Source organism: Tremella mesenterica (genome assembly GCF_000271645.1).
Source record: "Tremella mesenterica DSM 1558 unplaced genomic scaffold TREMEscaffold_1, whole genome shotgun sequence".
Classification (NCBI taxonomy): Eukaryota; Fungi; Basidiomycota; class Tremellomycetes; order Tremellales; family Tremellaceae; genus Tremella; species Tremella mesenterica.
Window position 1 is genome coordinate 1,853,565 of NW_006711225.1, and position 14,443 is coordinate 1,868,007.

At 49.3% G+C, this 14,443-nt stretch overlaps 5 protein-coding genes across 5 annotated transcripts; 3 read left to right on the forward strand and 2 right to left on the reverse strand.

Moving 5' to 3' along the window:
- Nucleotides 1–407: 407 nt before the first annotated feature.
- Nucleotides 408–1,736, forward strand: TREMEDRAFT_25177 (uncharacterized protein; the record flags this gene model as incomplete). Its single annotated transcript, XM_007000533.1, has 5 exons — nt 408–605; nt 674–700; nt 746–804; nt 1,058–1,493; nt 1,662–1,736. The coding sequence occupies 5 exons, from the start codon at nt 408–410 to the stop codon at nt 1,734–1,736; spliced, it is 795 nt and encodes a 264-aa protein (XP_007000595.1).
- A 302-nt stretch (nt 1,737–2,038) lies between these two features.
- TREMEDRAFT_66871 (uncharacterized protein) lies at nt 2,039–3,015 on the reverse strand (the record flags this gene model as incomplete). The annotated part of the gene is made up of 5 exons (XM_007001822.1): nt 2,039–2,082; nt 2,128–2,322; nt 2,417–2,651; nt 2,697–2,804; nt 2,923–3,015. The coding sequence occupies 5 exons, from the start codon at nt 3,013–3,015 to the stop codon at nt 2,039–2,041; spliced, it is 675 nt and encodes a 224-aa protein (XP_007001884.1).
- Nucleotides 3,016–4,035: 1,020 nt separating this feature from the next.
- TREMEDRAFT_58562 (uncharacterized protein) lies at nt 4,036–7,783 on the forward strand (the record flags this gene model as incomplete). Its single annotated transcript, XM_007001246.1, has 10 exons — nt 4,036–4,134; nt 4,369–5,331; nt 5,413–5,486; nt 5,586–5,904; nt 6,031–6,122; nt 6,401–6,479; nt 6,660–6,759; nt 6,802–6,906; nt 7,097–7,615; nt 7,665–7,783. 10 exons carry the CDS (start codon nt 4,036–4,038, stop codon nt 7,781–7,783), a joined length of 2,469 nt encoding a protein of 822 aa, XP_007001308.1.
- A 547-nt stretch (nt 7,784–8,330) lies between these two features.
- Nucleotides 8,331–11,182, forward strand: TREMEDRAFT_72755 (uncharacterized protein). Its single transcript, XM_007002075.1, has 10 exons — nt 8,331–8,642; nt 8,890–8,963; nt 9,238–9,308; nt 9,467–9,500; nt 9,550–9,662; nt 9,846–9,993; nt 10,197–10,274; nt 10,408–10,526; nt 10,640–10,785; nt 10,950–11,182. Exons 1-10 carry the CDS (start codon nt 8,543–8,545, stop codon nt 11,066–11,068), a joined length of 1,002 nt encoding a protein of 333 aa, XP_007002137.1. The 5' UTR covers nt 8,331–8,542; the 3' UTR covers nt 11,069–11,182.
- Nucleotides 11,183–11,229: 47 nt separating this feature from the next.
- TREMEDRAFT_66873 (uncharacterized protein) lies at nt 11,230–13,134 on the reverse strand (the record flags this gene model as incomplete). The annotated part of the gene is made up of 7 exons (XM_007001823.1): nt 11,230–11,397; nt 11,558–11,797; nt 12,022–12,367; nt 12,515–12,705; nt 12,886–12,966; nt 13,018–13,062; nt 13,108–13,134. The coding sequence occupies 7 exons, from the start codon at nt 13,132–13,134 to the stop codon at nt 11,230–11,232; spliced, it is 1,098 nt and encodes a 365-aa protein (XP_007001885.1).
- Nucleotides 13,135–14,443: the final 1,309 nt, after the last annotated feature.

Sequence of the window (14,443 nt, forward strand, 5' to 3'; positions counted from 1 at the left end):
CCAGGAATCAGGAATGCCACAACAAGGAATTGTCACTGGAAGCGGCGTTGGCCGACCCTAGAGCGGGGGGCAGCTTTGCTTCAAAATAGGCGCGTTAAAAAGGTCGATCAAAGATGACGATGACGCCATCCACTCGGTCTTCCTGAGGATGGCTAGTCACTGATGGTGGAATGGGAACCATCAGTGTAATGTGGTCATGGGTTCAATTCCCATGCCAAAAACAGGGGGTTTTCTCCGGGTACTCCGGTTCCTCCTGTTCATGAGTCTGCGCAAGCCACCCACGCTATAGTTCTTATAGTAAGTAGGCTTGATGCTTCGCGCGCAGCAGTTCTCCTCCATGCATTCAAGTTGAGTATTGAGTGAGCCGCTTCTATCTAACGTCTCACTAAATTATCATGCGCTACCTCATGAATCTCATACTCCCACTTATCCTTCTACCCTACTCTCGAGTCTCAGCATCACCTCTCTCGTTTTTGAATCTTCAATCATGGGACCAACTACCCCTTCACCATCTCACCCCCTCTCACTCACCTCATATAACCATCTCACAAAACGAGCCTAAAGTCAATGTCTCACTATACGTCATGTCCCGATGTCCTGATGCTGTGAGTCTCCTCAATCCACACGGTATCACCAGATGGAATCAATGGAAGATATCTTGGCTGATATATAGCGCTTGTGCGAGAGCGTATTCGCCGATGTGAGCTCGTCCGTAGAACAAAGATGAGTGGGAGCTGATAAGGAGGTGTTACATACTGAAGGAGTACTGGCTAAGGTGAATTTGGATATGCATTATATAGGAGAGTAAGTTTTTTTCTTTTACAACCTGCTCATCTCTCCCATTCCTTGTTCCAACCTTCATATAGTCTGCTTCGGCCAACATTCCGGGAACATCCACAAACTCTCCATTTAATAAACGTCCCTTAAGTTGCCTTCTTCCTGTTCCTCAAGAGTATCCACAAGGGACCAAGTATTTCATCCGCTAACAAATTAACATTCCTTCCCTTGATTCATTTTTTGAAACTCATAAAACCGGTCGTCTTCAGCTCACATTCAGACTCAACTCATCCTCCCCTCTAGGTGTAACATGTAAACATGGTCCTCTCGAATGTCTCGGTAATCTCCAACAATTATGTTTCTTCAATCATCTCCCTCTCGATACTTTCTACGCAGTGTTAGAATGTTTCAACTATGCCGATTTCCCTACCCATATAGGTGAATTATCCCTCGCACGTTCATGTGCCGATACGGTGGGTGTGAATTGGGAAGAGAGTGGTGTAGGCGAATGTATAGGTCGAGGTGGAGAAGGTTGTATCGATTCGGAGAAGGGGTGTCAAATAGGGAAAGAAGGAAAGAAGTTGGTGAGGACAAGTGTGAAGGAGACTAAAGAATCGGGAGTGAAGACTAGTTGTACGATCGAGATTGCTAGTACCTTGAAATCGGGAGGAAAGAGGGGATGTGTGGTTGATGGAGGTGTTTGGTCAGGATGTGATGTGAGTCTCTCTCTTTCCTATCAGTTCTTACTTGCTATGGTTTCCAGCTCTGGGAAGGATGAGGATACGTGGCTTAAGGCGAGTCATTCGACACGGCCGTAGTTGAGGAGCGAGGAGTTCCCGGGTGATCAAAGAAATGAACAGATGTAAGAAAGATCTGACTGTCAGGATGGTCACACGGCCGCAGACTTTGTTAGTATTATCGGAGAAGAGTGGGATGCTCTGCGACAACAGGCCACATAGTATGCCGCTCTATCTTTGTATGCGTTCAGGTCAACGACAGCATAAAGACCACCTTGCATGATCCCTCACCTCAGCCATGGACTACTAACAAAGGAAATGCTTCACACGGCGTATGTATTGGGCAAGTGAAGAGAGGACCAAAGACGGTGCTTGAACTCGTTGCGAACGTTCGTGTGACTCAGTTCTGTTACATGCCCGTGGTAATCCTGCATGAGATCCAATATACATCAAGCTACACGTACATGCTAAAACTATGGCTGCACACACCAGACTCGAGGCCCCGTCTTCTCTCAGTGCCGCATTCAACGGGTCTCGGTCTGTCCGCCGACGCGGGGGGAGCCCTCGTCTACGAGTCAGCTCGGGCCATTTGTTTAGATCATGTTCAACTCACAGAACTGATGAGTGTGAGAAGAGTCTTGATGGCTCTCAGGGTGGTGATCCTTGTGTTTCGAAAACTGGTCTAGGGTGATCGCGGGCAAAGTGGTAGCTTCGTGAACGATTGGAGCCTCGTGTATCTTCTCCGAAACGGGGATGGTGTGATGTACGTGAGTAGGCTGAATTGTCTCGCGCTGAATGACAGGTTGGACTGCGGGTTAGCAACATCCCTTTCCTTGGTTTTTGTAGCCGTCATAAAGAAGAGATCACATCAGAAGGACTGCAGGTGAAGGGAGAAAACGTACTTGTCTCATGGATGTGGTGATGTTCATGTTGGTTCACATGAGTACCAAGATGAGCGGCGCTGCGTTCGACTTCGCCAGTAGTCTGCACGTTCTGATGCATCGTGCGTTGTTCGTGCAACTTGGATTGATGTTCAGGGAGCATTTCTTCTTTGTGTTCACGAACGACGGCGGGGGCTGTTGTGTGGACATGTTGAGCGTCGAGCTCTTGTTTGTCGACGATGGGTTGGATACGGTGCTTAAGGTCAGCTGGAGTATGGGGAGTGAAACGGAGAGAACTGACCTGGTGGTGGTGAATATGCCTCTCTCGGTCCACGGCCTCGGCAGTTTCTACGTGCTCGACAGGTCGGACGTGTTCTTGCACTACTTCTGGGGCGGTTTCAGTGCAAACCTGGATGTCAGTAACTTTGTTCAACTTCTAATACCACTCGCTGCTGATTGGGTGGGACAGGGAACAGGCGAATGACACACAAGGCCAGCTTGAAGGAAGGGGACAGATGGTAACTCACCTCAGTGGAGTCCTTTTTGAAAGCAGACTTGAGAAAGTTCTTGACACCAGAAGTAGCGCCATTGTGATTGGTGTTTTCGACTTGAGCAGACATCGTGAAATGCTTGTAGTTTGCTTCTGATATTGATTGACGTTTGGAAAGATGAGAGTAGGAGTTTATTCGATGAGAAGGGAATCGGGGGACCAAAGGGTTATAAGACTGACAGTCGAGCAGTCAGAGGATCCACGGAATCCACGGGTGAGACGGGTACGACGTCATAGTTGAACATTCGATGATGGGATGACGAGTTTGACATGATTCACACACTTTTTGGTCTGTACCTCGTGGCTCGCAATCGAGGTTAGTATCGAGAACCGTCCGTGCGGACGGATCGACGCAGCCCTAGATCGAATCCAGGGCAAGGGAGAGAGGTGACATTTGGGCGATGACGCGAAAGTGACATGGAAAGGAAGCTTGGGATCGGGACCTCAATAGCTTCGACACCGGTACAGGACGGTAGCCTCGAGGCAGAGCTGGATACGTGTTCCCGATAACGACATTATTTGTGGAAGGAACGCACTGACGTCGTTTGTGATCTCGACTTCGTGTCACCGACGTAACCGGGGACCCCGCATCTGGAATCGGTTACCCTGAACCATGAACCTGGTTCTTGGAGGTTCTGAAGACGTCCACTTGGGGCACCCCCCTTTTCTCCTCGGGGCACGACATGCCACGAACCCTGAGCCGAGGATCATAGGCCCGGCGTTACTGAACTCCCGAGGTCCTGATAGCTCGCTACCAAACACTCTGTCCTCACCATCAGTAGCCTCTTTCTCGTCATCATACTAGCAAATTCACCCTCTTTTTCACACACACAGTCTCTACTGCTCTCAAGGATCATTTTGATACCCTTCTCACTCTTTTGCGACTAATTTTGACCAACTTCGGGCCCTTTGCCTTCTCAACCTGCCCCCTCCCTGACTACCCCCATCAAATCGCTATAACTCTCTCAATCTTGACTGTGGTGTCTTCTCAGTCTCTCGACGCTCTTCTCCTGGTCTCTGCGGGTCTGTGAGTACCATTTGGTCCTTATGGTTTGTGGTATGCATAGTCAAAGAGCGGATTTCAGTAGACATGGTCAATACTGCGGGTGATGATGATAGAGAAGAGTGGGAGCGGCGAACCCCGATCAGCGGCGTGTCCCGATCAGCGGCATTATTGAATCCCCGGTTGGTACGTGCCTGAATTTGAGGCTCGTGGCATGTCGTGCCCCGAGGAGAAAAGGGGGGTGCCCCAAGTGGACGTCGTTCTGAATGACAGCATGGGGCTTGGTAACGTCTTTCATGCGTGGCTTCTGCTAGTCCTGCAAATTTTGCTGGGTCTCAGTGTAGAACGCCTCCATCATTCCCACCATCTATCAGCCACTGATCCCCGATCCATCAGCTACCGATTCACTACTGACCAAAGGACATGCCATCTTTCTTTGCAAAGCTCCGACATCGTCGTTCGCCCTCCTCCTCCTCCTCGCCTCAGTCTGACTCGAAGCAGTCCCCTTCCGATTTAGCTCCCCTTCTACAAGAGAATCATCCATCAATAATCAATCGAAACACTCCCAGATATTCCAATACCGAGCAGGGGGTAATAATCATCGGCAAGGAGCCAAATAAGAACATCTCGACCAAAGCAACCCAAGACATGTCGACAGCAAATGGAGCTCCTTATAAACCCCCCAGGAGTGTTGAGCGGGAGAAGACTGGGCATTTATCGAATTTGATTGGTGATCAAGGACGTACGAGCTCGGTTGGATCAAACGACACCGAAAGACGAACAGGCGTAGAATCAAAAGCTATTCCACCCCGAAAGTCCAGCATTCCCTCTTCTTCCCCAAATCCTCATCAGTCCACATCCCCCCAAAGCAGACTAATCGAGCCACAAGCATCAATGACGGAAGGTACGGAAACGTTTGATCGAGAGGAGGTCATGACACCCCGTAAAGGTGGTCATGGTAGGAAAGAATCCATTCCTCATTCCCCAAAGGTTGTACAAGACCTCGATACTCTCGCCATTACCTCACGACCACCCTCTTCGGCGGAAGGCCACCATTCTGATCCACAACGACGAGTTGATCCGGGACCTTCGGGTCAAGCAGATCCACATAACGACTCCACTCGATTGGTGCAAGCGAACGTCGAGTCATCATTATCGGGACAGATGGAGCACCTGTCAGTCACCTCGCCTGAGCCGGTCCAGCAGAGTATAGTGACCAACGCTGCGCAGAGAGCAGGAGATGAACTGGTTTGGCAAGGAAAAGGAGCTGTGGGATTGAGTGAAGAAGGGAAAGAAGTTTTCAAACAAGCGGGTATGGCGGACGAGTTGCAAGCTAGAGACTCTGTGAGATTACAGACCAAATGGATGGAACCGGTCATTCACGTGAGTTACATGCTCATATCGGTCTCACACTTCATCATACCGTCCTTCATCAGTTATCAATGATCGCAGGCTGACATGCAGGAACACATCATCAAGAAAGAGCATACCGACTATATCACCCTAGTAGATCGCGAGATCCACAAATATCACGTCTAGTATGTCGCTATAACTTTTATCTCCCTATAAATTCCATTCGTCCTCTTTTTACCTTGAGAAACATGGGTGGAGAACAACGGAGCGTGACTGACTTGCAGTCCAAAAATCCAACCGGTACTTGATCCTAACCCTATCATGCTTCCTACTCGTCATCGCATCTTTTCACAATGGGACGGAAAATGGCACGAAGTGATAGGTGACGAAGCGGCCATTGCGATCCTCGGAGAAGATGTCTTTCGAAATGGACCCCAGGAAATCCGGCAACAGCGATTATCAGATGAACAAGCCCGGCGGGCCACTTCGGCTGTCCAATCTTCGGGGAGATTAGATGACGATGAGTTAAACAGAGGCGGAAGGGTAATGGAGAGGGAGTATCTCAAGGGTGGACCTGAGAGTGATTGGACAGAAATCGCCAAGGTTGGGACAGCCATATGATGATCCCCGTATAAGTCTTTCATACACACAACCGGTAGCCTAGCCGGTACCGGGGTAGCACAGAAATAGTGGTTGTACTAGTTCTTTGTTTTGCATTCTACATTTCAGCATGGCTTTGTGCACCTACTGGCTACGCGGCTACGGCTACTGGACATGCAGCATCACAGCATCCCAGCACACGTTCCGCTCATGCTCAACTTGTGATGCGCATGCACTGACGTTGGGGTTGGCTCCGCAGCGGCAGCGGTGACGTACCATCTCTTCATTCTCTGATCTTCGTGCGTCTCGCCGATCTCGCCGATCGCCGGCCCCCTGTATGGGAAGAACCCGGTTATGACGTACCAGGCGTCTACCCCACTTCTTCATAATGACGTCGGGGTCTTCTTTCAGCTTGACATCTGACATCTCAAACACATACATTGCATTCACACATCTAAATCAACTTGAATAGTTTCGCAGAACAAACAAACATGACAAGCATCGAAGATCGCACTACAGTGCCTAAGAACGGGGTTGATCAAGGTGAACATGGGGCCGGTATCGGGTTGTCAGGAGGGGTGAGTGTATCATTCATGTCCCCACCAGTATTCTTACTCTCCCTTCTTACACCCCTAGACTCCTTGACAACTGGGAGTTCTCACTCTGGTTCCCTTGACAACCAATCATACTTATCAAGCCATGACAAGGAGAGAGGACCTTTGGATTGTTTGTATAAGGGGCGACAACTGACAAACCAGCATGGCATCGTCGGATCTAAGAACACACAATCTGGTATCGCCGCTGCGGAAGAACGAGAGGGTTTTAACCACGGACTCGGGGGAGAGCACGCTTCAGGAGGTAGGTCAGATAGTGAGGTTTAGGACTGGGGCTGACCAAAAGGAATTCCGAAGAATCTTCCAGGTGGTGCCGGGGGTTATGGACATGGAGCGACTGTGAGCGGTGCTTACGAGGGTGGAGGCACCGGCAACGCTTTAACTGGACAGAGTGAGTTTCAATACTTTATCTCATTTGGAGACTCTCACCATTCCTCCTTCGGCAAGCTCACAAACATCATCTCACACGAATCTTGCTCGGCCTTCCCTTACTCCGGTCTTTTACGCCTATTCCATTTGTAGCATATATATTGATGGAACCCCTGGGAGATGCTGTTGCACGGGGCCCACGCTGATTCCAGGCCAAGCTCATACCACCGGAGCTGGCGTCGGTGCTGAAGCCGCCTATGCCACGCCCACACCCATCGCCGACAAGTTTACCCACACCAGCTCAAAAACCACTCAAACTACCGGACAAACCGTCATAGGAGAGGGCATCAACCTGCCTCCTGCCGGTGTACGCGGTGCTGATCTCGGTGCGCCCTTGACTGGTGGAGGATACGGCGGAGTCACAAGGGAAGGTATCGATCCATCTACCGCCCAAGGACCAGGATACGGTAAAGGATTTGATAACGGTGTCGGACCGGCGGAAGGGGCAGGGGGTCACTATGGCTCCACCGGCGGTGTAGGACAGCGAGCGTCGAGCGAATACGTACCCGGCGGTCATGGTAAAGCGGGTTTGGCAGGTGCTGCTGTCGGTGCCGGAGCGGCTGGTGGAGCATATGGTGCGACCAAAGGTGCCGATGCCGACGGACGAGGTGGAACCGCGGGAGTGGAACCTGTCAATAGGTATGGGTCTGGTGAAGATTCATACAAACAAGGTAAGCACTTACCGACTCATTGGATCATCTTGCCTTGTGCTGAGCTCAGGCGCCCCGCTTTCCGACCCTGACGCTCTCGACACTGGTGGTCCTCATAGTCTGGTGTACAAAGAGTCCGAGGGTAAATATGTTCACCGTCGAGAACTCGATGGCGTCGACGGTCTGTGAGCGAAGTATGTTGGGTTTTGTCATGTAGCGATCAACCTGTAGCACACACGATGCAAGTAGTGTTGTCCAAATGACTCGACAGCAGTTTGGTGTAGGTCAGGATGAACCTGTCTAATACTTTGTGACTGTATGTATACTTCAAACGAGCTTGCACGCCATTTGTGAGCTTGTGATATCCTGGGTGTGCTGTAAGTTACACCAGCGCTGTCATACCGTGATCTCCTTTTGACATTGTCGGCTCGAGTATATCTTAAGATCTTATGAAGGGGACGGCGCCACTCATCCTCCCATATCAGCTTAATTGGAAACCCCGCGCACGCAAAAGCAGAGAACCCCCCAAGTACCAAAAGCCATGGAAAGTATCCTCTCTGGCCTCTTTTGGCTAAGATCATGTGTAGTATCTGTTCTTAACGCTGTGAGAAGCGTTACAACCCTACGGGGTTTACTTCTCGCGATATTTCTCTGCGCCCGGCTGGACCTCTGTGCTTGCACACGTTCACGCCACGATGTCGCTGGCCATTCACTATCGCCTTCTGATGTCAGGGTTCTAATCTTTTGCAGCTTTTCCCTACCTATCCCATCACTCACTTGCATACACTTCAACTATCTGGATCCAGCGAAAAGCTGTGGTTAGGGGAGCTCTACAGAAACAACGGCTTCGGTGGAGAGACAGCAGAGGAGAAAAGAAGGAAGGGATCAAAGATCCGTAGACCACAAGACCGTTCACTCTTTCAACCCCACGAATGACCAGATGACAAGATGCCCTCATCTCAACATACCTCCCATGGTACCGTACCGGCGTATGACGCATCTCAAGCTCAGGCAACGGAGATGAGTGTGATTTTGTGTACTGCAGGGTGTGAGTTCAAGTCTTAACCTCGGACCTCGCTTCACTCTATATCCTCGTCCATCAGTCTTCATAGTGACCACCTTTTCGTCCTTCATTCATCCGAAGTCTCTGAACAGCCTCATCTGAGACTTGCTGGGCATCTTGTGGACTCATGAGGCTGGACAACATGATCAAGAGCTAGTGTCCCATCAGGAGGGAGAAGTTGGACACAAGTGGACGAAGAAGAAAGACAGAAGGGGAGAGGGCTGACGAGTAGATGATCATTCGATACGATTTTGGGAAGCTTGGTCTGGGATATGTTATCGTCAAATACCTTTACAACCTCAATGGGTATGTCATATTCTTCTCTTTCCACTCCCACATAACCCAGGCTGCTCCCGTCAACATTCCCAATATGACTTCCATCTTTTGGAGACATGTGCCCCTTGTACCTCCCTTTACGAAGCTCCTCACTAATCTACTTCCTTCCCCCGGACTTCATTGACCAATTTTCAACTTGGTTTGGCAGATTACCCACGAACTACACGAGCTTTCACTCGACTGAATGACTTCGTAGCCATTGGGCTGAGTTTTTACTTCTATATAGGGACACACTGAAGGACAGAAACAAGTCAATAGACTCGCTATATCCCCCGACAAGAGTCATTTAGCGGCTGCGGGTAATGCATCTGTCAGGTGGGTCGTCTCTCCCTTATCTTCCCTTGTCATATTCCTCCCGTACATTTCTCCTCATGACGTACGACTTACCATCGTGGCATAAACCTGTGCGGTCTGTGGACCCGATGCTAATTCCACCTAAGTTTCACCTGATTCAGACAATGCTGAACTCACAGAATATGGGATATACCATCTATGAACAATACTCCTGTACGATTTTCAAACAACGATTTACCGATCGCTGATGGTTGACGTTCAGATCGCAAGTCTGGAAGGACATACAGGCAACGTGACTGCTTTGGCTTATAATCAACTTGGAAAATGGATCGTAACTGGGTCAGAGGATGGGACTGTCAAAGTTTGGGATACGAGGTGAGTTCTCATATGTTTCTGCTCTTTCTTTTATACACTTTTCTCTCTTCATAAAGCCAAGCGAGACTCGCGGGAAATGATATTGGTTGTCTTTCAACTCACCATAGACCGAGTACTCCTAAACGTCATGGGATGGGGAAAAGAATGGCATTTGAGGTTTGGGAGCGCTGAGCTGATCCATAGAACATCTGGCGTGCAGAGAAACTACGATCATGATCATCCCGTCAATGATGTGGTCATACATCCTAATCAAGGGGAATTGATTTCGTGCGACCAAACGGGTAGCGTGAAGATTTGGGATTTGGGGGAGAATACATGTACACATGAGCTGGTCAGTAGTGTCTCTTCTGTCTCGTCACCTCGTCGTCTCCTTCTCACAATTGACTGCCTCCATCTCTGCGAATGTGCTGTGTGTCAAATATTCTCCCCCACTGCATGGATATCGTCTATATGTCAGTGAGATTTCATGACATGTTCATCTTCAACCCTCAGGAAAAATGATGTGTGGGTTTGGCAGCAATAGCTGACGATCAGGTACCAGACGAAGACGTAGCTATAAGGAGTGTGACAATAGCATCAGATGGTGGTACCCTCGTTGCAGGTAACGACCTCGTGCGTCTTTCACAAATCACCTCCTGTCCCCTCTGACCCTCATCCCTTGACCGTCCTCTTGCTCTTCTCCTCAAGCCGCTGAATATGTGCAAGGGATCTGGGAAATTATGTAGATGTGACTTCTAACCTCCAGGGCATGTGTTACGTCTGGCAGATCAACCCTTCTCCAGAAGCTCAAACTTTGACACCAGTGACGAGTTTTCAAGCTCATCCGAAATACATAACCAGATGTTTATTATCGCCTGATACTCGGTAAGTTTCTCCCTACTTTACCAGGATACATGATCCCTACATGAAGTACTCCTGTTTTAGCATAATATCAAGTTGCCTACAGTGAAACATGAACAATATACTGAATGTCATAGACACCTCGCAACTTGTTCAGCCGACTCGAGTGTCAAAATCTGGTCCACGGCAAATTTCGAATATACACATGAAAAGACATTGGCTGGACATCAAAGATGGGTTTGGGATGCTGCTTTCAGCGCTGATTCAGCTTATCTTGTCACAAGTGAGTTTCCACCGCAATTCACATCATCTCCTCCAATCCCCTTCTCTCCCCTTCTCATCTGCTCCGCTCCATCGCTGTCCTTTACGAACCATGTCAGGCATCACACGAGCTTTCTGTGAATACTCCAGATCATGGGAACACCTCGGATACATGATGACACCCAGCCTCAAGCGATCATTCCGCCCGACTATGGGATCTCGCATCAGGCGAGACTGTACGTCAATACGAAGGTCATCATCGTGCCGCCGTCGCATGCGCATTGAACGATATCAACCTCGCTTGAACCCCTCTGTCATCTTCTCACCCCCTCTCTAGTCATCTACGCTAGGCTAGACTAGGCTTATAACTGAAACCAAGAAATCGCGATGAAAACAGACCATGCATTACGACTATACCATATGCTTCTTAGGATCTGCGTTCTGAACCACTAAACCGGAAATGGAATCATCCTAAAACAGCACGTAAAGCCTGCTTCTGTTGCGGTGTGAGTCGAGTAGGGAAGACGACGTTCCACCGTACGACCAGGTCTCCTTTTCGTTTGGCTGAGGAAGCTTTAGAGACCGGCATTCCCTCTCCTGTAATTCTGGTTTCTTGTCCTGGTTGGACGATTTGCTATTTTGTCAGCGGACGTCCTCTTTGGTCGTCTAAGTGTTCAACAGCACACCGTGCAGAAATCGTTGGCTGGGTATGGTCTGTCAAATGCCGTATTTTTGACAAGGCCGCTACGTGACGAGGAAGTGATAGGACCAAGAATCAAGCAGAAATCACTCACCCCCTCTGGCAAAGTCACCTTGATCCTCCTCCCGTCCAATTGTTCAACTTCCTTGACGATAGGCCCACCTCCATCCGGTCCCAGTAACGCCTGACTGAGGGTGATATTGAGTTTTATGACAAGATCGTCGTCCACTCTTTCGAATCGAGTATGTTTCTTCTCTTCCACTACGAATGTAACGGTTTGAGATTGTCCATGTTCATCTTCGTTTCCCGCACCAGCAAACTTGATCTTCGTGCCCTGATCGTCAGCGAATCATTCTGTCCATTACACGTGATACTGTGTGCACCTTCATGACGCTTCGTAATCACTCGCAAAAAGATTTTTGGCATAATAGCTAACCATGATGTTACAATAGTTGGTACACCATCATAAACATCAGGAGACCAATTATGGCTTGTGGAATCATGATCAAGAGCAAATTTTGGTCTCCAGGAATGATGTTCGAAAGTATTTCTGCTCACCTTCTTCCACCCAGCCTTATAAGCCACCTCTAAGATCTTCTCCTCCTGTCCACCCGTCCTCGTATGCTTCGTAAGCTTTAGTTTTTTCGTCCCTCCCTTGTACAACTCCTCCAACGTCAATGCCAAAGGTTTGATGACCTCCCCAGGGGGTGGCGGTGCGACAGCGGAACCTCCACCCATGTCGAAGCCTCCTGGCATACCACCCATACCTCCCATCCCGCCCATCCCGCCCATCCCGCCCATACGAGCTCGACGGCCACTTGGTCTACCAGTGCCTCCAGATGAGATGTTCGTGAAGAAATCTTCTGTACCTCCATTTCCGCCCATACCGCCGCCGAAGAACGCGCTGCAAGTCAGCTCGAATCTTCACAAGAATACGCAGGTACCTCATATCACCAAGACCAGCCTGGCTCACTGCAGAGCAGACCAGGTATAGTGTGATTGATAGATAAAGATGGATGAAAGGAGGAACAGAGGGGACAGATCGACTTACTTGAATATATCGTTCGGGTCGTGTGCTTGGAAATGATATGATCCCCCGCTTCCTCCACCTGGGAACCCAGAGAAACCAGCACCACCCCCCGGTCCGGCACCACCGCCACCACCTTTCAGTCCTTCCTCCCCTAGTTGGTCGTAGATCTCGCGCTTGTTGGGATCGGAAAGGACTTCGTAGGCTTCACCGAGCTGATCGTCAGCGTCCAAACCTGTACGACTTGCCACCTGTCATCATCACTGACTCTAGCTCTGCATTACCCTCCAGCCTTCGGTCCTGCGTCCCCCACAGTTGTACGTGCACATAGTCAACTTCAATAAAGCTCCCAGTATAGACGAGTGACCTAAGATGAGATATGGGACTGAACTTACCTTCTTGAACTTCTCCTCCGCCATTGCTCTTTTGTCTATATTCCGATCTGGATGCCATTTGAGAGATTCTTTCTTATAAGCCTGGACGTGAGCTCGCTAGCCCTAGCACACAAGTCTATCTGTACAACTCACTTTCTTGATATCTGCCTCGGTAGCATCTTTGTTGATACCCAGTACCTTGCCTGTCAGCGCTGGCCTGAAGGAGAGGGGTGTTCGACTCACCTTGTAGTACTCTGTATTGTTTACCATGTCGCCTGGGAAGAGAGATTAATACATATGATACGTTGAAGATGTGCGATGATTCTGACGTTGATTGTGTGGGAATGTGCAAGATATGCTGGGTGAAGGGTAAAGTACTGGCAACTTTAAGGTGGACCACTATGGAACAAGTTGGACAGACTTTCTAGAAAGCACCGGCTACCCCGGGTCAGATCATGACGTGGGATATTTAGATTGCGGGGTGATAAGCCAGCATATTTTTGCCCCCCACTTAGTATGAGACTTGCCACGCGCTCTTTATGACGACAGGTCTTTCACCACGTAGACTTTACCTTGCTCTCATTCCTACAGTAGGTCAAACAGCTGCCCCAGTCACTCGCAGCTAGCTGTGACATCACTGGAATTGATCACAAAGAGAAAGAGCCCGTAGTAGCCGTGCGAATTCTCCCCAGCGCAGCCAGCAAGGGACCGCGCTATAATGCTGGGCTTCGGTTACTTTGGACACATCCTCTACATCTCTCTCCTTTTCACAAATGCCATTGCTATTCTAAGCGAAGAGCGTTTCCTTGCCAAGAGTGAGTCACTCTCGTTAATCTAAATATACTGGCGCTGATATTGCTCTTTGTCTTCGTTCATCTCGCTCGTCACTTGTGCCGATTCACGTTACGATTCATCCCTCACCGCATACATTCTATACTCAACCAAATGCACTACAATTTGATTGACTGCATCACGCTTCACTTCAACAGTCGGATGGTCCACACGTACACCCCAAACAGCGAATTCGGGATTCGGAAACGTCTCTAATCCTAACATATATGACGCCGGAGGAGGTGATGGACCGAGTATCAAGGCGAAGTTGATAGGCTTGATAGGAGCTACGAGGACATTAATGCGGAGTGAGTCATCCCTTTTGCCTCCGCCGCGATACAAAACTGTCACCAACGCTCCTACCGAGTCAGCGATTGTGAAATGGGCCAGAAGAGACAGGCGAGGAGAAGAGCGGCTGATGAGAAGTACCACTGATCATAATAAATACAATCATGTGAGTGATCTGCAACGTATGGTTCTACGATGACTGATAATAGAATAATATACGAATTGATTCTGGGATGATGCATGTTCAAGTTGTACACTTCTCACTCATTCACCAGACGTATCGCCCATCCGTGACTTGCTACTGAGCCCATAGTGCTACGAGAGTCATCGGCAAGTCTCTGGTGTATTCAGGCAGCCACAAGGTTATAGACATTTTGCCTAGCTGTCAGACCACCGGAATTTTCTGATACTGTACTGTACGCAGCTTATGCATGACTTTCAAGTGTCATTCACTCGTGTC